The sequence below is a fragment of the Mastigoproctus giganteus genome, chromosome 9 (assembly GCF_048544385.1).
Source record: "Mastigoproctus giganteus isolate SK-2022 chromosome 9, ASM4854438v1, whole genome shotgun sequence".
NCBI classification, from domain to species: Eukaryota; Metazoa; Arthropoda; class Arachnida; order Uropygi; family Thelyphonidae; genus Mastigoproctus; species Mastigoproctus giganteus.
The window spans coordinates 52,947,038-52,972,662 of record NC_143583.1 but is presented as its reverse complement, the minus strand read 5'-3'; the positions used below and the strand labels follow the sequence as shown (position 1 = coordinate 52,972,662).

Sequence of the window (25,625 nt, the reverse complement as noted above, 5' to 3'; positions counted from 1 at the left end):
ACCGGAACCAAATAAATTTGCTGAAAACTTGGACCATGTGGAATGGCAAAATAAAAAATCTATTCTGTAATTTTATTTATTAAAACAATAAAAAACATTTAAACTAATGAAATAAAATATAATAAAATTATGCAAGTATGAAAAACATTTTTGTTTTGATAACTATGTATGTTTTTTTTGACAAATATTTTTATTGACAAAAAACGTTTTTTTTTCGGTAGAAATTACCTTGAATTAACTGTAATTTAGGTTAACAAGACATATTGAGACTACTATAATTACAAAATGTAAATTAATGGGTTTCATTTCTTTTTCCTCAGATGTAACCTTTAAAGCATAATCTACTTAGATCAGTCATTTTTGCTAAAGAACAGCAGCACATAATATTAAGTAGATACGGGTACTACAAAATATAGCCATCATTGGTTTTGATATTCGGAAACTAACAGAAAACAAGTTTTAGCTGAAATGGAATGGCTTAAAAGTCACTTATCTTCATTAAAGTGATTTTTTTTTTTTAAATTATAAAATATCATTTATTGTATTTTTTTTTTTCAATCATGACAGTTTTGCAAAGAAATTTTCTGAAGCAAATCATTTTTTGCACATTTATATGTTTATTGACAAATTTAATTCTTAATTAAACACTAATGATCTCCCTTTAATTGTAGGTTAGTGTATAAAGAAGAAGCAGGGACCCTATTCCATACTGTGCACATACCTGTTGGTGTAGCTGGAATAATTGTTCCATGGAATGTACCTCTGGTGATGCTGGTCATGAAGATCAGTCCAGCATTAATACATGGAAATACTGTTGTGGCTAAACCAAGCGAATTTACATCACTTACAGCCTGGAAATTTTGTTCATTGTTGAATGAAGCTGGTAAGCAAGAAAAGTTTTATATCTGAATTATCCTTTTATGTACTAAGTTCCACATAGTTAATACTACAATATTTGATCAAAAACGTTTGGAAAATGATCTTATAATTCCTGAACACATAACAGCAGCTAAAAGATTGTGAGTAGAGTTTACACACATCGTTCGAGAATATGTGCACCAAGTTTTAACTTTTTAAATGCTAGCCTAGTGGAAAGTTACTTGGAGTGAATGCTTTTTTTTTTTTCAGTTGTTGCAAAATGAAAATGACAAAATTGCAAAATACTGAAAGTAATTCTAAAATAAAATCAAGACATGAGAGGCAAATCATCTGAGTTAATTCACGTAATCCAATCAAATATAACATACAGCTAAAAGGACTCACAAAAGAAGACTTCCAAAAATGTTTTGATTGCTGGTGGGCATGATGAAACAAGCATGTGATTGCAGAAGTATATTATATTGAAGAATATTAACAATGTAAATAATTATCATTGAATAAATTTAAATTTTTTCAAAATTCATTCACTGAACTTTTGATAAAACCTTACGACTTTTTTTTCTCATCAGAATGACTATAAACAGCGATCCCAACAACAAGGATTTGCAATCCCTAAAATTAAATCCTTGCATTAAATTCAACAAGAATTCAACATGGTGTGCCACTATGGATGTCTCAGCTCATTACTTAAGGTGTAAAATTCTGATATATCAGTGTATGGGGATGATGGCTAACTACATTTTAAAATATTTATACAGTGGGCAGGTTTTTTTTTTTTTTTTTTTTGCTTTTTTTTTTCTTCTTTTCAACAGCTAAATTGGTGCAATGTCAGAAGTGAGGTCACCAGAGGATCAGCTCTTGGACAACTGTTGTTTCTGATTTTCATAAACAACATTACACCCTCTATCCCGTTGTCAATGTTGTTTAGGAAAATCAGCTGGTGACCTCACTTCTGACATTACATAATCTGCACACAAAGTAAAGATCAGGAAAGTCAATAATTATCGGTACCAAGTAACACTCCTTCAGGATGACTTGAACAGGCTTCAAGAATAGTCAGAAACGTGGCAGCTATGTTTTAATACAGAAAAATACAAGGTTTTTCACTTGGCAAACAGCAACCCCAAATTAACTTTAATTCAACCCCACCAAGATAAACATGGTGGCTTGAATTAAAAACAGTAGAAGAAGAAAGGGATCCGGGAGTTAAGATAATGGTAGATATGAAATATCTTTGAGCAATGTAAACTGGCAGCAAGGAAAGCCCATGATGTCCTATCAATGATTTATCAAACAATATCCTGTAGAGATAGGGAGGTTATAATCCCATTGTATAAAGCAATTGTAAGACCATATTTCAAATACTGTGTCCAAGTATGGAGACATCTGAAAAAAAAAAAGACAAAGCTTCTTGAAAGGGTCCAGAAATAGGCAACTTGCATGATGAAACCAGCAAAGGGGCAACCAATGAGATAAGACTGCAATTATATAGACTACAGAGCTTGGCAACCAGGAATCTTAGAGAAGACCAGACTGAGGTTCATAAGGCTCTGAGAGGGATTAGTAAAATGAATGTAGGCAGAATTTTCACTGTTATAAAGAATTCCAGAACTAGGGGCCATAAATTCAAATTACAGGGGAAAAGGTTTAGACTAGATTATAGGAAGTCTTCTTTCTACCAGCAAGTTTTGATTACTATAACAAGTTGCCTCTGTAGGCAATTGAGGCTGACAGTTTGAAGAAATTCAAAGATCAACTTGATATTAACTATGTGAGGAGTGTATTTTCTTATATACTTTTTTTTCCCCTTTTTTTTAAGCTGGTGCAACAAAAGAATGTGGTTCCCCTGCATTATATGGCAAATATGCACTACAAGGGCTGTTCAACTAAAAATGATCATAATTTTTCATAAAGAACCATACTGCTTGCTATTTATAGTTTACTATGGAATTTAAGACCAACCAAGCTGCATCACATAACAATTGTGCAGTTGACTCGTGCACACAGTGTGACCTTAGAAGTCAGTCAGTCAAGGAAATTGAGCATGTTTTCAGACCTGAAACATGCTTAATTTCCTATTACCCTGTCCATACTACAGTTTCCTTAACGAATTTAATTTTCTCCACTCCCCACTTCACAAAATGGGATGACTCCATGGCAATGTAGTGAGCTTGATACTTTTTGCTGATAAGGAGGAGTCTGGGTTAAATCCCATCAGAGACTGGAGGAATTTAAAAGGCAAGCTCATTCAATCAAGAATATTAGTGTCTTAGGATCAAGGATCTTAGCTGATCTTAGTGTCTTCATTCCAGGTTTATCAAGCTATGGTTGATTGTTGTAGGATTTTAAGCACATCAGCAACTTAGGCCATATTGCACCACATATAATATATTTTAAATTGCATATGTTCTGTGGTCAATTTGCTGGATGAAAAACCTGAGTTTCTGGGGGGGGAAAATGGCTACCCTCACTGATCAATCCTATGCAGCACGCAAATTGCCCACTGACACATACATCTGTGCAAACATAATACACAAGTACAGAGTGTGCACAAATTTCCTTTACAAAACTAAAACATTATTTTGAACAGGGTATATAGGCCTCCTTAGCCTAGTGGTCAGGAGCGGGAGTGCAGTAGCACACGCTCTTTAAGTAGACCGGGATTCAAGCCACTGACTGCTGAATACGGTTGATCTGCCAACCCGCAATGGACCAGTGTGGCAGATAATGGTCCATTTCCCTCAACATGAATTGTTGAGGAGGCTTCCATCCTGCAGTGGGTTGATAATGGCTGCACTTTACCTTTTTTTTTTTTTTTTTTTTTTTTATATGATACAAATCTGAAACCACTTCCTGGTGATAGAGAATATCTTCATGTTTTTATCCATCAATTTTGAAATGTTACATTGCAGTACATGGCAGCATAATCACACAAAACTGTAATTATAGCTGAATTTTCAAACCTTGAAAGCACAGAGCAAACAAAGTTTAAAAAGAAGCTACCAGGTAGACCTAAAGTTCTGTAATGATATGGAAAATTCATAAAGGATGCCTGTTTGTGCAATTGTCCTGACCAAGGTAGTGAAACAAATGTCAGTGAGAGACAAAACAACATAACTGTTCGAGGAAGTTTCAAGTGAAGCCCAGAGAAATTCACACAATGTGCCAGTCATAAGCTTTGCATGTTAAGAAAAACAGTGTGTTATGTTGCTATCTGAGGATGAAACTATACAAATTATAGCTCATATAGAAGCTGTCAATTGATGACAACACTAAGAGGATGGAATTTTGTTGGTAAATTCTGCCTGCCATGATTACAGTTTTACAATTATGCTGCCATCTACAGTACCATGCACATTTTCTGGATGGTGAATAAAAAAACTGAAGATATTCTCTAACATCTGGAAGCACTTCCTAATTCATTTCACAAATATACACGGTCTCAATTCTAATCTCAACGATGTCCATTTCCACTTGCAGTCTGCCAAACCCCATGTAATTTTTCTGACAGAATCTCAGTTATCGGTTGATTCAACTACTGCTCATCTCAGATGCCCAAATTATTCGCTGTATGATTCCTTTCGCATCAAAGGTGGTACTTGTGCATATGTCCGTTCTGATATTCCCTGTCAGAGACTTGGCAATTTGGAATCTCCTCTCTTTGATCTTCTCTGGCTTAAAATCTCTCTACCTCATTGTGTCAAATTCATCTGTTGTCTCTACCGTTCTCCCAACTCCACTAATCACTTGGAGCTCTTTGACTTCCTCTCTTTGCAACTTGACTTTCTCCAGTCCAACTTTCCTAACAGTGAGGTAATTTTCCTTGGTGATTTTAATGATCACAACTCCAGCTGGCTTCCATTTTCTAGTCACACCGATCTGAGGCTTTTGCAATTACTAATGACCTAGCACAGATTGTTCATTTACCTTTTTTTTTTTTTTTATGAGAACCCCAAACACGAGAGGCATTATAACCTATAGTACTTAGTACCGTGCTTGGGTTGGAGGTTGAGAAGATGAAAGAAGATATTTGTTGATATTGGACTTGAACTTCTGTAGATTGTAATTTTCAGGAAATACGTATGAAGGAAGGTTGTTCCAGAAAACGGCAGTTGAATGAATAAATGAGGAAGCTGAAAAGTTGGTTCTGTGGGTTTGAAGTTGGACAGTAAATGGATGTTGGCTGGTGGTGGCACGTGTTGGGACTGTTTTGAAAGAGAGAGCGGGAATTATAGAAGCCAATTCAGAAGAACAGTGCCCATGGAAGTATCTGTAGAAGAGGCATGCAGCAGAAACAGTGCGTCTATGAGAAAGCGAGTGGAGAGACTCTGTTAGAGATGAATCATTAATTAACCTAACTGCCCTCTTCTGAATGGAATCAAGAAGCCTGAGAGAGGTTTTGGGGGCACCACCCCAGATGTGGGAACAACATTCCATGGCAGGGCGGATTTGCGATTTATACAGAGTGAGCAGCTGTTTGGGAGAAAAGTAATGGCGAGAGCGAAAGAGAAAACCAAGTTTTTTAGATGCAGAGGAAGCAATATTTGTAATGTGCTTGTGCCAAGAGAGATTAGAAGTCAGGGTAATCCCCAAAAGAGATATATCATTTTGCCTAGAAATCGGAGTGCCACTAAAGATAAGCATAGGAGCAGAAGAATCCTTTTTGCGAGATATAAGACAAGATTGAGTTTTAGAAGGGTTAAAATCAACTAAGTTATCTTTGCCCCACTGAAGAATTACCTGAAGATCGGCATTTAAGGAATTGGCAGCAGATTTTCGAGAACTTGAAGCTGATTGAGCTGGACAAGGTTTCTCAAAATGGAAAGTTGAATGCAATGTGCTATCATCGGCAAAACTATGAATAGGATTTCCAGTCAATGGAAGAAGGTCATTGATATACAAGAGGAAAAGAGTGGGGGAAAGAACTGAACCTTGGGGGACACCGGCATTAGTGGAGAAGTTAGAAGACAGGGAGCCTTCTACCATCACCCTCAGTGAGCAATCAGAGAGAAAATTGGATAACCAATTACTAAAAACAGTTGGCAAACCATAAGATGGAAGCTTGTTTAGAAGACCTTTATGCCAAACACGATCAAAAGCCTTTGAGATGTCAAGAGCAACTACTTGTGTTTCACCGAACCTTTCCATTGAATTAGTCCACAAATGGGTAACATAAGCCAGAATATCACCAGTGGATCGACACTGACGGAATCCATACTGGCGATCGTTGATCAGACGGAAGGTTTCTAGGTAGTTTAAGAGTTGGCGGTTAATTGATTTCTCCATTACTTTAGAAAGAATAGAAGTAATTGCAATGAGACGATAATTGGATGGGAGGGATTTGTCACCCTTTTTAGGAACTGGCTGGATATGAGCAAATTTCCAAGCAGAAGGAAAAACACCTTTGGAATAAGAAAGTGAAAAAAGGCGGCAAAGAATAGGAGTAAGTTCAGGAGCACAGGTTTTGAGAACAAGTGGAGAAATACCATCAGGACCTGGAGCTTTCTTAGCATCAAGGTTCATCAAAATCCTTCTGATATCCTTTTGACGGAAGACCACAGGAGGCATTGAATGGAGCGTGTTAGGAATGGTGGGAGGTGTTTTACCAAGATCATTAATACATGAGCTCAAAGAAAAATAGAATGCTAGCAGGTCAGCTTTATCCTTGGCTGAAGTGACAACAGAACCATCTGGTTTGGACAGAGGTGGGAGCAGAGATGGGCAAAAGTTGCGGCCAATAGCTTTGGCAAGAGACCAGAATGCTCGGCTACCATTAGGGCAAGAAGCAAGTTTTCTACTCTTAGCCTGTTCAAACTCTAGTTTGGACTGATTAATAACTGCTTTACAATTGTTGCGAGCTTTGGTGTAGGCAGAAAATGAAACTGAAGAATTGGAAACAAGCCAATTACGATATGCAACATTCTTCTCTTGAACAGCCTTAGCACAATTATTGGAAAACCAAGGTTTAGATAAAGGACGAGATTTTAAAGTGGAGTGTGGGATAAAGGATTCCATTCCTGCAAGAATAATTTCACTGACACGATCTGAGCAAACGTTGACATCAGAAGTTTTGAAACAGTAATCAGACCAAGGAAAAGAAGAACCTACAAGAATATCGGACAATCATAATCATACAGCCAATACGCTTGATCTTTTTCTCACAAACAACCCTTCTAAGTACACAGTCGAAGTTGTTGTTGTTGTTGTTCTTGTTATTTGGCTTTTAGGAGCATTAACAACTAAGGCCATATTGCTCCAGGAATATACGGTGGTCATTCCCTGACCTCTCCGCATCCTCCGTATTTGGTGGTGATGGGCTCGAACCCCGGTCTAATCGAGAAGCGTGTGCTATGCACTGCTGCTGCTCCTTCCCACCTGGCTACGGAGGCGCCACGGTCGAAGTGAGAGGTCCTTTAGGCACTTCAGATCACAACTTGGTGATTGTCTCTTCTCCAATGGAACCTTTATCTCGTGGCTATTCCCAATCTCGTGTTGTTTGGCATTACAAGAATGCAAAATGGGATGACCTACGAGACTTCTTTTCTTCTTTTCCTTGGTCGGATTACTGTTTCAAAACTTCTGATGTCAGCGTTTGCTCAGATCGTGTCAGTGAAATTATTCTTGCAGGAATGGAATCCTTTATCCCACACTCCATTTTAAAATCTCGTCCTTTATCTAAACCTTGGTTTTCCAATAAATGTGCTAAGGCTGTCCAAGAGAAGAATGTTGCATATCGTAATTGGCTTGTTTCTAATTCTTCAGTTTCATTTTCTGCCTACACCAAAGCTCACAACAATTGTAAAGCAGTTATTAATCAGTCCAAACTAGAGTTTGAACAGGCTAAGAGTAGAAAACTTGCTTCTTGCCCTAATGGTAGCCGAGCATTCTGGTCTCTTGCCAAAGCTATTGGCGGCAACTTTTGCCCATCTCTGCTCCCACTTCTGTCCAAACCAGATGGTTCTGTTGTCACTTCAGCCAAGGATAAAGCTGACCTGCTAGCATCCCATTTTTCTTCCAGCTCATGTATTAATGATCTTGGTAAAACACCTCCCACCATTCCCAACATGTTCCATTCAGTGCCTCCTGTGGTCATCCGGCAAAAGGATATCAGAAGGATTTTGATGAATCTTGATGCTAAGAAAGCTCCGGGTCCTGATGGTATTTCTCCACTTGTTCTCAAAACCTGCGCTCCTGAACTTACTCCTATTCTTTGCCGCCTATTTTCACTTTCTTATTCCAAAGGTGCTTTTCCTTCTGCTTGGAAATTTGCTCATATCCAGCCAGTTCCTAAAAAGGGTGACAAATCCCTCCCATCCTATTATCATCCCATTGCAATTACTTCTACTCTTTATAAAGTAATGGAGAAATCAATTAACCGCCAACTCTTAAACTACATAGAAACCTTCCGTCTGATCAACGATCGCCAGTATGGATCCATCAGTGTCGATCCACTGGTGATATTCTGGCTTATGTTACCCATTTATGGACTAATTCAATGGAAAGGTTCGGTGAAACACAAGTAGTTGCTCTTGACATCTCAAAGGCTTTTGATCGTGTTTGGCATAAAGGTCTTCTAAACAAGCTTCCATCTTATGGTTTGCCAACTGGTTTTAGTAACTGGTTATCCAGTTTTCTCTCTGATCGCTCACTGAGGGTGATGGTAGATGGCTCCCTGTCTTCTAACTTCTCCACTAATGCCGGTGTCCCCCAAGGTTCAGTTCTTTCCCCCACTCTTTTCCTCTTGTATATTAATGACCTTCTTCCACTGACTGGAAATCCTATCCATAGTTTTGCCAATGATAGCACACTGCATTCAACTTTCCATTTTGAGAAACCTTGTCCTGCAAGCTTCAACTTCAATCAGCTTCAACTTCTCGAAAATCTGCTACTAATTCCTTAAATGCCGATCTTCAGGTAATTTTCCAGTGGAGCAAGGACAACTTAGTTGATTTGAACCCTTCTACAACTCAGTCTTGTCTTATATCTCGCAAAAAGAATTCTTCTGCTCCTATGCTTATCTTTGGTGACACTCTGATTTCTAGGCAAAATGATATATCTCTTTTGGGGATTACCTTAACTTCTAATCTCTCTTGGCACAATCACATTACAAATATTGCTTACTCTGCATCTGAAAAACTTGGTTTTCTCTTTCGCTCTCGGCGTTACTTTTCTTCCAAACAGCTGCTCACTCTGTATAAATCGCAAATCCACCCTGCCATGGAATATTGTTCCCACATCTGGGGTGGTGCCCCCAAAACCTCTCTCAGGCTTCTTGATTCCATTCAGAAGAGGGCAGTTAGGTTAATTAATGATTCATCTCTAACAGAGCCTCTCCACTCACTTTCTCATAGACGTACTGTTTCTGCTGCATGCCTCTTCTACAGATACTTCCATGGGCACTGTTCTTCCGAATTGGCTTCTATAATTCCCGCTCTCTCTCTTTCAAAACAGTCCGAACACGTGCCGCCACCAGCCAACATCCATTTACTGTCCAACTTCAAACCCACAGAACCAACTTTTCATCTTCCTCATTTATTCATTCAACTGCCATTTTCTGGAACAACCTTCCTTCATACGTATTTCCTGAAAATTATAATCTACAGAAGTTCAAGTCCAATGTCAACAAATATCTTCTTTCGTCTTCTCAACCTCCAATCCAAGCACGGTACTAAGTACTATAGGTTCTAATACCTCTCGTGTTTGGGGTTCACATAAAAAAAAAAGAAAAAAAAAAAAAAGTAGTTTCAGATTAGTATCATGTGCGCTATTCACACAATAATGTTTTAGTTTTGTAAAAGAGGTCTGTAGGCATCCTGTACAATAAACCATAAGAACTAGCATTATAATCAAAGTAGTCATTGCACCAAAAAATTCCCAAAACAACTAACCAATCAACCAGTTTAGGGGTACCTGATTCAGTTTTTTTTTATTAATGAATACATGATTTAACATTTTTAACATTCACTGAACAATTTTGTTCTTTCAGGTGTTCCTCCAGGTGTTGTAAACGTAGTGTATGGTCTGGGTCATAAGGTTGGAGAAGCTATAGTTACCAATCCTGATGTTCCTCTCATTTCTTTCACTGGGAGCACAGCAACAGGAACTCATATTGGCAAAGCTACTGCACCAATGGCAAAGAAAATTTCACTAGAGGTAATTTATTTTATTATCTAACTAACTAATTAAATTAAAATAACCATACTGGTATACTGCTTGTGATCAACCAACTACAGTACATTAAAAATACAACTAAACAAAATAAACTAGGTTTTAAAGTAAAAATAAAATATACATAAACCACCAAAAACAATGAATAACTTTTGAAGCTATATACTCCTTCACCAGCTAATTCTGAAATATGAGTGGGGTTACTTAGAAAACAAAAGAAAACAATCATGCGACCAGTACATATCAATCCCACACACTTGCCTTCTCCTATCTGTGAAAGCAAGTTATATTCAACTGAAATTGGAAAATAAGAATGGGAAACTGGAAAAACAGAAAGGGAATGAGAAGCGGGGAGGAGAAATTAAACTTATCCTTTATCTTTTCATCAATCTTTGGTTGTACTCCCACGTAACATCAGTCATGTTAACAGTACAATCAAAGAAAAATATAGTAGTAGAAGAAAGGTGAAATAGTAGTAGAAGAAAGGTGAAAGGCCAAAAAGCAAAAAAATTTACTACTATGGACAAGTATAAAAATGCAGTGTCATCCTCCAGAACAACTTATTCATGCAGTGAGACAATGGAAAAAAATGGAGAAATTGTTAGTGTTGTGGGTTGACGATATGAACCAAAATAATGTTCCTGTTGCACAGGCAGTAATTCTGGACAAGGCGAAGTCGTTATTTGATGAAATATGTGAAGAGTCTGGTAGCACTGAAACATTTACAGCCAGCAAAGGGTGGTTTCATCAGTTTAAAAACCATTCTAAAATTCACAACTTGAAAGTGACTGGTGAGGCTGCTAGTGTTGACATTTAAACTCAAACCGATGTTGGTATACCATTCAGAGATGCCCCGTGTAATGAAGGGCATGGTGAAGACACGACTTCCTGTGTTTTGGCACTCTAACAAAAAGGTATGTGTGACAGACAATTTTTAGTTAATGGTACACCTCGTACTTTTGACCAGAGGTTGCTCAGTTTTGTGCAACAAATGACTTGACTCCCAAAGTCATGTTGGTGCTGGACACCCAGCCAACCTCCAAGAAATCCACAATGACCATTTGGAAGTTTAAGTTGTGTATTTGCCTCCAAACACAACTTCACTTTTGCAACTGATGGACCAGGGTGTAATTGCGACCTTTAAGGCATATTATTTGCATACGACTTCAAAGGGATTGTTGAGGCTGTGCAGTCTGATATAACTGTAAGGGGACTACTGGAAGTCATATAACATCCTGAATGCCATCACAAATGTTGATTCTGCCTGGGAGGAAGTGTCACAGTCATGTATGAATGGCATCTGGGCATAAATTGGGGTCTGAAGCAGTGATTGATTTTGTAAGGATTGAGCCAGTTTTGGAAGTTGCTAAAGATGTTTCTCGCATGGCTAAGGAAGTTGGCATTGCAAAACATTGATTCAGATGATGTTGACCAGTTGCTGGAGAGTCATGGTGAGCCACTTTCGAGGGAGGAATTGGAGGAACTGATGGTGCAACTTCAACAACATGAGGCTGACACACCAGATGGAGTGGAAGAGTTGGAGTCAATCAGAACATTAAAAACAAAACATAATCAGAGTGCTCTTGCCAAAATTCGTAGTGCATTTGATGAACTTTGTGATAATGATCCTGACTGGGAACGTAGCCATGGCATCCAGAGAGGTGTCAACATGATGTTGAATCACTACTATAACATCTTGGAAGAAAGAAGAAGGAAGTCATACCAGACGTCAATACTACAGTCCTTGACAAAGAAAAGAAAGGAACCCTCAGAACCCAATGACCCACAACCAGGAACCTCCCATTATGCCATTGTCACATAAAATATCAGTGAAGTAAATACGTACTGAAGCGATGACTCCACAGGACCAAAGTAAGTTAAAATTTTATTTTATTAATTGTTTTATGCATAAGTATAAATAAAACATGTGCATTAAATGTTTAAAATATTTAATTATTTATAAAGAACAGAAATATTAGTACATGCATGGGAAAATTTTGGGAATTTTGCAACCTATCTCATTCAATTGCATTATAATTTGGTCTTGTTTTATGACTTTTCATTTTATGATCCTGTTTTGCTAAAAATTCACAATGCCCTAACCCTGCCATAAAACGGGTCATATCTGTACACACACACCATTATACACTGAGTGATCAGTGAATTATGACTACCTACCTAATACTTCGTTCGTCCTCCTTTTGCCCTCAGTACAGCAGCTATCCGATGTGACATTGATTCAACAAGATGTTGGAAGCGTTCGGGAGGTATGGCCAACCGAGTTGTGTGTAATGTGGCCAGCAATGCACATATGGAGGTGATTGGTGTATCCAGATGCCTGATATGCCTTTCCATGTTGTTGCTGTTATTTGGTTTTTAGGAGCATTAGCAACTAAGGCCATATTGCTCCCGGGATATGCGGTGGTCATTCCCTGACCTCTCCGCATCCTCCATATATGGTGGTCACGGGCTCCATATGTGATGATTTATGGCATATGCAAAACAAGTTTTCTCCTTCCGAAGCAAAGAGGTTAATTTTTTAAAAGTTTAAAAACACATAAAGCAATCAATTGGCTAAGTTCCTTTTAAATTTTCAGATGGGTGGAAAAAATCCAGCTATAGTGTTTGAAGATGCAAACATGGAAAAGTGTATTCCTGGAATCATAAGGTAAGGTTTTTTTTTTTTTTTTTTGTGGGTGGGGGTTAAAGAACAGCCTCATGCATAGTTAATAACATCAATTTTTCAATTCTCATTAAAAAAAAAAAGTATAAAATATACAAACATTAATACGTTTTCAAAAAAGGAAAACAACACACTTACAAAGTTTCTTCCAAGTTTGTTTATAAAGGTGATTCAATACATGAGGTAATGATTTAAGTGCACCACCTCTAATTGTATCCTCTTTTTTTTCTGTCCAAAAAGTTTCTTCATTTTCTCATGTACTGCCAAAAATGTGCAAACAGTGTGACCACTAATGGATAAAAATATTAAGAGGGGACAGTTAATAATAATCCCAATTATCAATAGTCCACATATAAATTCCACTCCTGCCTATTCTATTGTCTTTGTACTAATTAAAAATTCTATTTCAGATCAAGCTTTGAAAATCAGGGTCAAGTATGCCTTGCCACTAGCAGAATTTTTGTTCAAAAATCCATTTATCCAGAATTCATTAAAAAGTTTGCTGAAGCAGCTAAGTGAGTTCAATTTTAAACTTTTAATTAATATAAGATATCGGTAAAGACAATAGTATATTTAATGTCTATATTATTCTTATCTCCTTTTCCAATTTTGGTTATCCCATCTGAAAAAAGTACAAAATATTTCATAAGAATTTTAAATGTAATCAAATTTTCTGATATCAATATTGGAAAAAATTGAGTTTTACTGCTTCTGCTAACTATAGGTTTGACTATTGAATGAGTTATCATATAAAAATATATCAATATATATATATCAATTTATTAAGCCATCATATAAAAATTTTTTGCTATGTAACAAAGATAATATCATAGTTTTTGGCTGTTGAGGTTATAATTACAAGCTACGATAATGTTTTAATACAAATATATGACCATTTTAGAAGTCTAATTATTATTAAAATCATTTATTTTATAAAAACAGAATACACAATATGGCAGTAATCAGAGATTCTATCTTTGCAAAATGTCTAATCCCAAAGATAATTTGGAGAAGAGGGAAAGGGGGGAATGAAACAGTTTAGGCAATTCTGAAATTTTTTTGTCTAAAATAGATATTTTTTAGATTACTTTGAAACCAAAAAAATTACTATGTTAAATGTTATTAATCAGGTAAAAAATTACAAGGGCTTCTTTTTTTGTGATAAGTACTTATCTAGATTTCTAATTATAGTTTGGAACCTTATTAACACCACAGTTTAAAATATTGTAGTACATGATACAAGCATTAAATAATTTCACAAATTACATAAATTGTAAAAAAGTATTTAATAATATAACATTTGTCTTGGAATGGAACAAAGTTTTTATTTTTTCTCTGTCATTCCATGACACAGATAAATGACAAGGAAATTTGGGAGGTCCCTGTAGACTGGAGATGTGCAAATGTATCCCCAATTCATAAAGGAGGATTAAAAGTGACATGAGTAATCACAGACTTGTTAGCTTAATATCTGTTCCAAGAAAAATAATGGAGTCACTAATTAAAGAAGTAATGTAGGACCATCTGGATGGGAATGCCATTATACTGCAGTCACACCAAGGAACTGGATGCAGGGAATAATTTTGATATCATATATTTGGATCTTAGAAGGGCTTTTGATACTGTTGCACATGGAAGACTGCTGCACAAATTGTAGCAGTGTGGCATTGGAGGAAAATTGCTGCTATGGATAAAGGGATAGTTGGGGTCACAATTACTGCCTCCTTTAATATAACTAGATATTGCAAAACTGGACCAGAACCCACTGCCTGACGATATCAACAACAAAGACGTCCTCTGTCCTGCTAAAAGGCAAGCTTGATATACGTAGACCGCCACAAATAAAGGTGGGACCTACCACAATAAAATTAGTGACCCAGTTAAAATATTTAGGAGTTATACTGGATGGTAATCTTACTTTTAAACACCATCTAACTTATATCAGAGCCAAAATCAAAAGATACTCTGGATTGGTGGCTGGGATCGTCAAGCGGGACTGGGGGTTAAACCAACGCACCCTGTCATTGTTTTATAAAACAACCTTCCTACCGATCATCACTTACGCCTCAGCAATATGGTCTTCCAAAACAGGAACTGTAGTAAACCGACGCATCCTTGATGCAACGCAGAGAACAATCCTACTGACAGTGACACGTGCTTGTAGGACAACCAGTACCCACGCGCTGCAGGTCTTGGCCGGAGCTCTTCCCCTTGACTTAGAGATCATGCGTAGGGGAATGAACTACCACATAGAGAAAGGAATACCTTGTATATACCATGGCTATACTGTGGACGTTAATGCACCACAAAAAAATGAAAAGACAAGGCTGCAAAAACACCTGATGCAAGTTTGGCAGGAGCGCTGGGCCAACTCAAATAAGGGAAATATCACCAGGAAATTCATTCCGAACATCGACAGGATGTACCCCAGTCCCCCAACTTGGTTTCAACCTGGCTTATACACCACCTATTTATTGACTGGTCACGGGGCCTTTACAGCCAAGCTGGCAGCGCTGGGGATTGAGGTGGATCCGAGATGTGCCTGTGGGGAGCTTGAGTGCTGGGAGCACATTATGTATGATTGCACCCATTATGAGGACCTCAGGTGCAGACTGATCACTGCAATACACTACCTCCCCAAGAACTTGGAATCACATCTATTGGACTCACTTGAGGAATACAGGGAGCTAAAGGAATATGCCCAAAAACTATTTGGTAGGCGTAAAACATTGATAGCCATCTACAGAAGGTAAAAAAAAAAAAAAAAAAACACAGAACATGCGTGGAGAGGACTCAAGGAGAACCTCGCCCAGGAACCTGCTTACTACTAATCATTTAAAACCAGCGATCGCAAGAATAACCCCATGGAGCTGCGGATCTTCCCATGATGAAGAGAACCACAGCCATAGCTAACAGACCAACAATGGACCTGACCAGTGTTCATAGCTGAGGAAAAATATGGCTACCAATGACAGAGAAGACCAACGAAGATAGAGAAACTCCAAGTTGCTGCCTCAACGGAGCCATATTGGCTCTATGCTCTGCACTCTCTTGTGCAGTGCAATTCTTTTACTCCCACACCCGGCAGGGGAGGGAGGTGACGGCTTGCTGTCGCCTCTCTTCCCTGCCACACCATTTCTTCCCTCTGGTGGGGCATGGGCATGCCTCACTGAAAAATTGGGGGTCACCTACCCTATCGACCCTCTTCTTCCTATTTCACCCACCAGCCTTCATTCTCCCCTCCCAGCACTTTTTCTTGCACAGCGTATAGCCCTACAAGTCCAAATTTAAATACACCAAAAAATTTCGCCCAACCTTTTAGGCACTTCAGAAACAGGCTTTCAGCGTCAAACCCCATATTAGTGCTTTAATGTAAGTGATTTAAAATCAACCGCGGTCGTTCCAATTTTATTTTAGGTCCTAGCCACTAAAATCCCAGGAAAGTAAGTGGCAGGACCTGCCAGAGTACAATTGACTCAATGGTAACACCCGGCTAGCCTCCACGTGGCGAGGTATGGACAACGTCTGGTCCTATTAGGGGCCTGGCGGCCAATAAGCCGGATAAACAATGGGCACAACATATAACACTACTCATGACCCACACACTTCTAAATCTCTGGCTTTGACAGGGTACTGTCACCGATACATAGAACATTCGCGGAGATGGGAGAAATCCCAGGAGCCGCTAGACCCTCAATATACCTCATACCTCATACCTCCCCTTCTAGTTCTCTCTCTCTCTTTCTCTCTCTCTCTCTCTCTCTCTCTCTCAGGGTAACTCGGGGAATTTTTTTTTTTTTGGCTGGTGCAGCATAAGCCTCAGGCTTCCTTGCACAATATAGCTAATAATAATAATAATAATAATTCCACTCCCTGAATAACTCCTTGTGTTTAAATGTACAAGCAAAATACTCATTCAGTTTGTTAGCTACCTGAGCAGAATCATCAACAGTTGAACCATCGATATCAAGTGGACCAATCTGATTCATCCCCTTCCTTCTAGAGTTTACATAAGTAAAGAACTCTTTGCTGTTTTTCTTTGCATCCTTTGCCAAAGATTTCTCGTAATCTGCCTTTGCTTGTCTAATCTCCTTTGTAACTTGATTACAGACTATTTATATTTATCTTCTCTGCTACATGTCTCATTCGTTCATCTGACATCCATTTAGGCCTAAACATCAAACAATATTTCTTAGTTGGTATGAAAAGCCTAGTAGCTTCCAAGATTAATTCTTTGAATGCTTCCCATTTAGAATTTGCTATTGGTAACATAATCAGTTGGCCCCACTGTATAGACTTTAAAAACTGTCTCAGACCACCATAGTCACCTTTACGAAAGCAAAAACCTTTCCCTTTACCTTGAATGGGTTGAGCATGCTGAATTCTGATGGGATCCTTCCACTTGTTCAGATTACGAACCTAAGGGAGCATAAATTCAAATTAAGAAAAGACATATGTAGAATAGATGTGCGGAAATTTGCCTTTAGCCAGCGGGTGGTTAATTGCTGGAACAAACTTCCATCTGTCATTGTGGAAGTTGATAGGTTGAATAAATTTAAGGAGGAACTGGACAGGCATTTGGAAGGAATGGTGTGATTTTTTTTTTTTTTTTTGGCTGATGCTGCATAAACTCATACACTTGCTTTCTTGCATCACATGCCACCACTACTACTACTGCTACTACCTCTTTGACAGTAGTTACCTCTTTGAGTAAATTCCACATGAGCACACTGTGATCACTGCCCCTAGTGGTTCCTTTATCTGCAGATTCTTAATGCATGAAGAATCGCTATTGATAATCAGATCAAGATTATTATTCCCTCTAGTTGCCTCCTGAACATGCTGCTGTAGAAAACAATCTTCCAATAAATTCACAAAAGCCTTGCTAGTGTGTGAGTGGCCAATCTACAAGTTCCAGTCAATATCTGAGAAATTAAAATTCCCTATTGTTGTTGTTATTATTTGGTTTTAGGAGCATTAGCAACTAAAGCCACATTGCTCTGGGAATATGCGGTGGTCATTCCCTGACCTTTCCGTAACTTCCGTATTTGGTGGTGAAGGGCTCGAACCCCAGTCTAATCAAGAAGCGTGTGCTACACACTGCTGCTCCTTCCCACCTGGCTAAGGAGGTGCCCAAAATTCCCCATTATACGACACTCTGATTTAATGGCCCACTCTATTTCTCTGTAATTTACATTTCCTTTATACATTTTTATGTTATAAAGGGGAAATACATTCTCATGATCAAATTTTTGGACTTACCAACTTAATTTAAGCTTCACTTAACTCCTCATTAAAAACAAAAATTTAAAAAGGTTAATATTGAAATAGGAAAGTGATAAAAGTATACATATAATATTGCATGTATATTCAAGCTTTTATTACTATATTAGTCAAGCTTTTATTACTGTATTAGTCAAGCTTTTATTACTGTATTAGTTCAAGCTTTTATGTACTGTATTAGTTCAAGCTTTTATGTACTGTATTAGTCATGTGAAAATATTCACATTTTAAGAAGCTGTAGAAAGAAGTCTGAACAGAATTTTGCTTCTTCTTCTTCCTCTGATATATAGTTCATTACAGCAGTCCATAAAGTTATTGTAATTGAATGTCATCATTATTTAGTTTTTTGTTTTTTTTTTTTTTTTTTGTTATTTTATATTAAATGCTAAATTCACTGAGTTACTACAAATAAAGAATTCTCAATTGATAAAAATAAATACACATGTAGATATAAAATAGGGTTTTCTTACCAAATTTGGAAGCCACAATTCACCCGATTTCTCATTAATAAAAGCTAAATCTATAGTTAAGAGAAAACAGAAAACCAAATCTGTCATTGTTTTTTTTTTAAATAAAATGTTATCCTTAAGAGTTACATAATCACTTTTGATGTTTAGTTTTTGCATTCTTAAAAAATTATTTATATCTTTAGGAAACTGAAAGTTGGTAACCCAAAGTCACCAGATGTAAAGATTGGTGCATTAAACAATAAACCGCATTTTGATAGAGTGAAAAGTTATCTGGAAATTGCAAAGAAAGAAGGAGCTAAATTTTTGTGTGGAGATGAAAATGATCAGAAAAGCTTAAATCTTTGCCCAGAAAACAAGCAGGTACTTTCAGACATATTTCTTATTATTTTAGAGAGAAAACTATAATGCATAACAATAATAAAAATTAGTGAAAGTATTGATTTTCAAGATGTGAATTTAAAATTTTTTTTTTTTAAAACACTCAGGTGTGGTATATCAAGTTTCATAATTTAAACCATAATTAAAAATCGGTCTTAAAGAATAAGCACCATGATATCTAAACCTATAAAAAATTTCTCTATAGCTATAATTAATAATTCAATCCGCAGTGAAGAAATAGTCTTTCATATTCTACATTATAAAAAAACATCAAATATAAATACAATTTCCTTATTTATCAGCTTTATAAATCTACGATTCATTAATTTTATTATCATCTTCACAAACTATAATCTACTCCAATATCATCTGAAATTCTAAACATTTCTGTTCACAACGCAAATCTGATCAATATGCAGACATAAATATTACCTTACTTTTTTTTTATGATGACAGCAAACAGGAAAAGTTACTGGAACTCACAGTACTCTAGTACCTCGACTGGTTTGAAGTCTGGATGTGAGAAGGAACACACTGTCACTGGACTTTAATTTCCCTAGATTAATATTTCAAAAAATACACAGTGAGGAAGGCTTTTCAGAGAACAGACAGAGAGAGGAATAAATGAAGAACAATGCACTGTATATGAATAGATACAAGTGAAGAAAGAACACAATCCCACGAGTTTTAAAACAAACTGTTGTTTTAAAATTAACAATAGCTAATGCTATCTGTCCTTCTCAAAATTATGAAAAGGAGAAGAGCTTTCTTTTATCTTATGGACAACAGAGTTAAATGCAATGCCCATGGTGGAATATTTTATTGTGAATTTCTTTAATACTTTACTACTTTTACACAAACAGCATTGTAAAATGGTTAATCTTCAATTTGTTTCAAAAATGAGACACTGCTATACAGTATAATTTGTAGGTCTCTCATTAGATAGCAAGTGGTCTGTGGTGATAATTACCTGAAAAGACAGTGGTTTAGCTACCATGAAGTATGTGAAGTTATAATGTTGAAATTATAAATTATTTAACTATTTTGTTCTTTTCAAAATTATAAAATAGGAGCACCTTCTCATCCACTCTTGTCCAGCAGGATTTAAACTGTTTAGCAAATCTGACATAACCATTCCAAGACATCAAGTAGGCATTAACTCAGCATTAATAGTAAGGAACACAAATTACCCTGTATCATTAAAAAAGCAATAGTTTCATTGCCACTGATGAAATCATCAGTGGCAATGAAATAACTATTTTTTGAAACCATCAATGATAACTATTGCTTTTTTCATAAAATAATACAATTTGTGTTCATTTACTATTAATGTTTAGTAAATGCAATAGTCTTATTTCTCATAATAGAATAAACTTTATGTTATCAAAATTTGCTTGGTAACCCTGCCAGCTATAAATAGAGATTATGAGAAAGTCATTCCTTTTCATAAGACTATACTGTACTATTCCACATGTTAAATCTAAAATTCCTAAATTTTCCTAAGAATTTAGGACAATTTTATATTAAAATGCACTTACAATATAAAATCTAAACACTTTCCACCAATCTTTCTTGACCCTTTTCAATAGATGACTGCTACATGCTGAACAAAGGCTATCTTAAGAGTACATTGGATATGAATCTTAGATTTAATGCATTGTGAATTAGCACACACTAATTCACAATAGAACAATACAGTTTTACAAATGTATGATAGCCTTATAAAACACAGTGGATTGTCCTTTTTTTTTATATTGAAGCATTCAAAACATATTACAGTACTTTGTTAGTTTGGTAAATTCAAAGATGAGCTGTGAAAGGATTCTGGCTAATTACGATCAGGTTTGCGCTAGTTTAGAAAGAGAAGGAGAAGCAGCAAATTCTTTCTATGTGAAAAAAGATAAAATTGTGTTTTTAGAGAGACTGCAATTGACTAAGTTCTCCATTCCCACCCCTACCCCCCACTGAAGAAATTAGTGAAGTAGTAAATAAATTCAAGCAGTTCCAGTTGTATATGCAGAGCAAAGTTTGTAAAATTGGAGATGGAAAAGGATGAACCACATTGGTGCACAAATTATGAATGGTATAATAATTGATGATCTTGTAGTTTACTAACAAACTGAAATATTTTGTATCTACATTCACACACTTGCACCTTCATTCATTCACATGCTTGCACTTATAGTGGGACTGTTAATAACCCTGGGTATAAACCCCAAATGCAAGTCCCAAAATATGGCACCTAGTGTGACTATGCAGGTATGAACCAAAGAAGCAGAGGTCAAGGTGTGCTGTCTACCACACACAGAGGAATGCCGCCCCTCTGTATTACCAAGCAATACTTGATGGTAGATTATTCTCATCAACTAGTACAATACCATCACTTTGCTTATTGAAGGCTTGAAACACATATTTAGTCTCCAAAGAAAAGCTTTGGCAACCCCCTTATCTCTCTCCTATCATGCAGTATGATTGATGTCTTTTGAGGTTACGATACGTATCATGGCGAGATCCAGTCTTCCTTACATTTTGAGGGTACAGCTCTAAAACGGTGTTCGCTGTTTGTTATGTTATTTGGTTTTTAGGAGCATTAGCAACTAAGGCCATATTGCTCCGGGGATATGCCGTGGTCATTCCCTGACCTTCCCGCATCCTCCGTATTTGGAAACAGTGTTCGCAGGTCAAACACTAGATAGTCCGCTGAATCAAACTTATTGGTAACTCGGACAGGGGTGGAAAACCCATGCCATGAATGCCCAAAGTGGGACATGTACAAATTTTTAGGGCACATGGAATTCAGTTCCCAAACAAATTTCAAACTTTGAAACAACATCACTCCAGGAATCCATCTTGAAGTAAATCACACCAGGAATCCTCCATAAAGCAGCATTATGAAACTGTTCACAGACAGCTTAGCAATAAAAGTGAGCAAGAACAAAAACAATACATTTCTTGAGAAATGAGCAAGTAAAAATCTAGTCAGATGTTTTGATCAAATTTGTTTCGAGTACTTCCAACTTAGTTGCTGCTAGGTTTGAGATTTCAAAAGTTATGGTTCAACATGGAAAACCACTGAGTGATGGGCAATATATTAAAGAAGCATGACTAGAATCAGCTCCTTTCCTTTTTCACAATTTTTCTGAAAAGAAAAACATTATTCAATGCATTGAAGATTTGCCAGTGAGTAGAAACACAGTTAAAGACAGAATAATTAAGTTGGAAAAGAATACAGCAGAACAGTTAACAAAAGATTTGGCTTCATGCACATTCTTTTCTATTTGTCTTGATGAGAGCACTGATGTTACAGCATCAGCTAGGCTAGCCATTACTGCTCAATTTTGTAGGGGTGATGAAGTGTGCAAAGAATTGATTAACATGGTAACGTTACCTGAACATACCATAGGGACTGAAACACTATATGTAAGGTAGTTATAAACAAACTGTGTCATCCACACGTTGAAGTTTCAAAAGTAGTTTCCATCACAACCGATGGTGCACCCAGTATGATTGGTAGAGAAACAGGTTTTGTAAATCTATTTGCAAAACATGTTGGTCATCCACTGGTAGGCTTTCATTGCATCATACACGAAGAGGCTTAGGGTGCAAAAGCCGTTCTAAAGGAACTTGAAGACATGCTGCAAACATTAACCAAGGTTGTTAATTTTATTTCTTTGAATGCTTTGAAAAAAAGACAATTTCAGAATTTATTCAACGAGGTGCATTTGGTGTACAAAGGACTACTTATGTACAACAATGTTTGTTGGCTGAATCGAGGACTGTTCTTAATCGATTTGTTGAATTTCTGGATGAAATCGAATCTGTTTTTGACAGATCAAAATTTTTCTTGTAAAGATATGTCTAACATTGTGTGGAATTTGTAAGCTGATGTTCTTTACAGATTTCTGCTCCCATTTAAATGACTTAAACATCAAATTACAGGGCTCTGGTAAGACCCTTGATGTTATGTTCGATACCATAAAGGCCTTTTAAATTAAGCTGGGAGTTTTTAAATGCAATGTCAACAGTGAAAATATTTTTTAAAAATTTTAAATATTTTCCAAACCTAAAAAGATATATCACTGATCTTGAAACTGATGAGAAAACAAACCCTTCAGAGCCTTCAAATGCTATGTCTGAATGTCATTGAGTCAATTATTGACTCAATGACATTGTTCAGAGAATTGAAATAAACTGCAAAATTCATTAAATTTGCAGACAGTGTAAAACTAGCCAAACTAAACCTGAAAACGTTTCAGTGGATTGTCCTGGATGATTTTGAGATGCAACTGATTGATTTTCAGAGCAGCTCAATTTGGAGGCAAAACTTTATTACTCAGAGTTGCTTTCTGATTTAGAAAATATTGAAAGGGAATGATTAGTTACAGGATTAGTAAAGAAAATTGCACAAAATGTGGTATTAAAAGTTTGGAATTCCATTCCTGAAACTTTTGTCTGTTTAAAAAAATCTCGCAACAACATTACTAACAATTTTCTCATTGACATATTCTTGTGAGTTGTTGTTCTCCTTGATGAACTTTGTTAAGTTTAATCATAGGCATAGTCTTACGGATGAAACTAGTGCTACTCACATAGCTCTAAAAGTTGCAAAGTATAAGCCTGATGTAAAGTATCTGTCATTAATGATGCAGCAACAGAAGTCTCACTAATGTTAAATATACTGTACTTACTTTCTTTTAGTTCTGATGTTTTGTATTTATAATGTAAAAGAGGTTTATCATGTTATATTAAATTTATCCTGTAAGATAAAAATTACATTTTTATGAAGGATTTTATTTTAATACCTTTATTAAATTATCTTTCAAATAGTCTTTTATTTCAATCTTTTTTTTTTTTTTATTCTGTTGTCAAGAAAAACGTGTATGAGAAGAATAATAATATACTGTGCAAAACTCTGAGGGGCATGCAATGGTAGTTTTTTAAAAGGATTCAGCCAATTTTGGCATGCACCCTTAAAAAGGTTTGCCACCCCTGCTCTAGGAAATATCTGGATCAGCCAGTGTATAATCTCACTGCCTCTACTCTGCCAGATAGTGACTGGAAGGAGTCTAAGTAGTGTCTGTATGCGGGGGCCATTGTTGAGCCCACATTATGTCAAGGAGCTGGGCATATTCCTGCCATGTGTGTCATTTCATTACTCCCCCCCCCCACACACCTATTCTTTACTCTTGAATACATCATGAATAGACAAACTAATTGAACAAACCTTTATGCAAAAATATCTAAACTTCACAAACATTTCCTCATTCCTTTCACAAATATACTTGGTCTCAGTTCCAATTTCAATGATGTCCATTTCCACTTAGAGCCTGTCAAGCCCCACTTACTTTTTCTGACAGAATTCCAATTATTGGTTGCTTCAACCAGTGCATGTTTCTGTTACCCTAATTATTTTCTTACAATTCCTTTTGCTTCAAAGGTGGTACTTGTGCACCCATTTGCTCTGATATTCCCTGTTAGGGACTTAGTAATTTGGAATCTCCTCTTTTCAGTCTTCTCTGGCATAAAATCTCTCTACCCCATTCTGTCAAATTCATCTGTTGCCTCTATCGATCTCCCAATTCCATTAATCACCTGAAACTCTTTGAAGCTCGACTTTCTCCAGTGAGGTAATTTTTCTTGGCAATTTTGACGTTCACAACTCCTGTGGCTTCAGTTTTCTAGTTGCAAAGATCCAGCTGGTCAAGATGCAGAGGCTTTTGCAATTACTAATGACTTACACAAATTATTTATTTACCAACCAGAATATCAGACAATCCTAGCCACACAGCCAACGCTATTGATCTTTTTCTCACAAACAACCCTTCTAAGTACATGGTTCGAAATCACTACCTGCTGGAATCACCAGCATGTAATTCATGAATCACCAGCATGATTTCATGAATATATACAGAAAACTTCTGATATGTTCTTTGTTTGATAAAAAACGGTTTTACTAAAAAAATATGATGCATAAAACAAATTTTAAAAGTATAAAATCATAAAAAATAATTATTTCATTGCTCCCTGCTTTTAGAAATTGAATAGTGAAGTTCTAACAGATTTATTTCATTTTAGGGCTACTTTCTGGCACCAACTATTCTGGCAAATTTGCCAGATAATTCACGTTGTATGCAAGAAGAAATCTTTGGACCAGTAACTTGTGTATCTGCATTTAGTACTCAGGAGGAAGCTATAAAACGAGCTAATGGTGTTCAGTATGGACTTTCAGCTTGTATATGGTCAGAGAGCTTACGCCGAATTCATGAAGTTGCTCCCAAAATAGAGGTATAAAAAAAGTTACATGTTTCATGTCTTATAAAACTTTTTCTATTTTCTTTACTCAATATTTTAAAATTCTGAATTCTTTAAGTACCGTATTTCCCCATGTATAAGACGCACCTTAATTTTGGGGCCCGAAATTTGAAAAAAAATGTATTACATAAAGTTATTGAACTCAAGTTTTATTCATCATAAAATTCATACAACTCCTCATAACATGAATTCAGCACTGTACGAAAATCTTTTCTGAGCCATTTCTGGGCAGAACGTGGCAAAACATAACCTAATATACCGGTAACAAGTGCGAAACAATGAGCACAAAGACAACAAGCGCGAAAAAGCGGGAAATGCAAGTAAAAAAATCTACAACCACTGTATAAGACACACCCAGTTTTTTTAACTCAATTTTTTCAAAAAAAAGGTGCGTCTTATACGTGGGGAAATACGGTATGTTGGCTATTAAAAATATATTCAGCTAGCAAATT

The 25,625-nt window shown here is 36.6% G+C and overlaps 1 protein-coding gene across 1 annotated transcript in view; it reads left to right on the top strand.

Annotated features, from left to right (window-relative positions):
* Positions 1–25,625, top strand: part of LOC150080223 (2-aminomuconic semialdehyde dehydrogenase-like) — a 67,798-nt gene that overhangs the window by 29,922 nt on the left and 12,251 nt on the right. The window contains exons 3-8 of the mRNA XM_090381267.1: positions 672–883; positions 9,866–10,032; positions 12,645–12,715; positions 13,141–13,245; positions 18,666–18,843; positions 24,937–25,146. Coding sequence (XP_090237393.1) covers positions 672–883; positions 9,866–10,032; positions 12,645–12,715; positions 13,141–13,245; positions 18,666–18,843; positions 24,937–25,146 — 943 coding nt within the window. The remainder of the gene's footprint in view (positions 1–671; positions 884–9,865; positions 10,033–12,644; positions 12,716–13,140; positions 13,246–18,665; positions 18,844–24,936; positions 25,147–25,625) is intronic.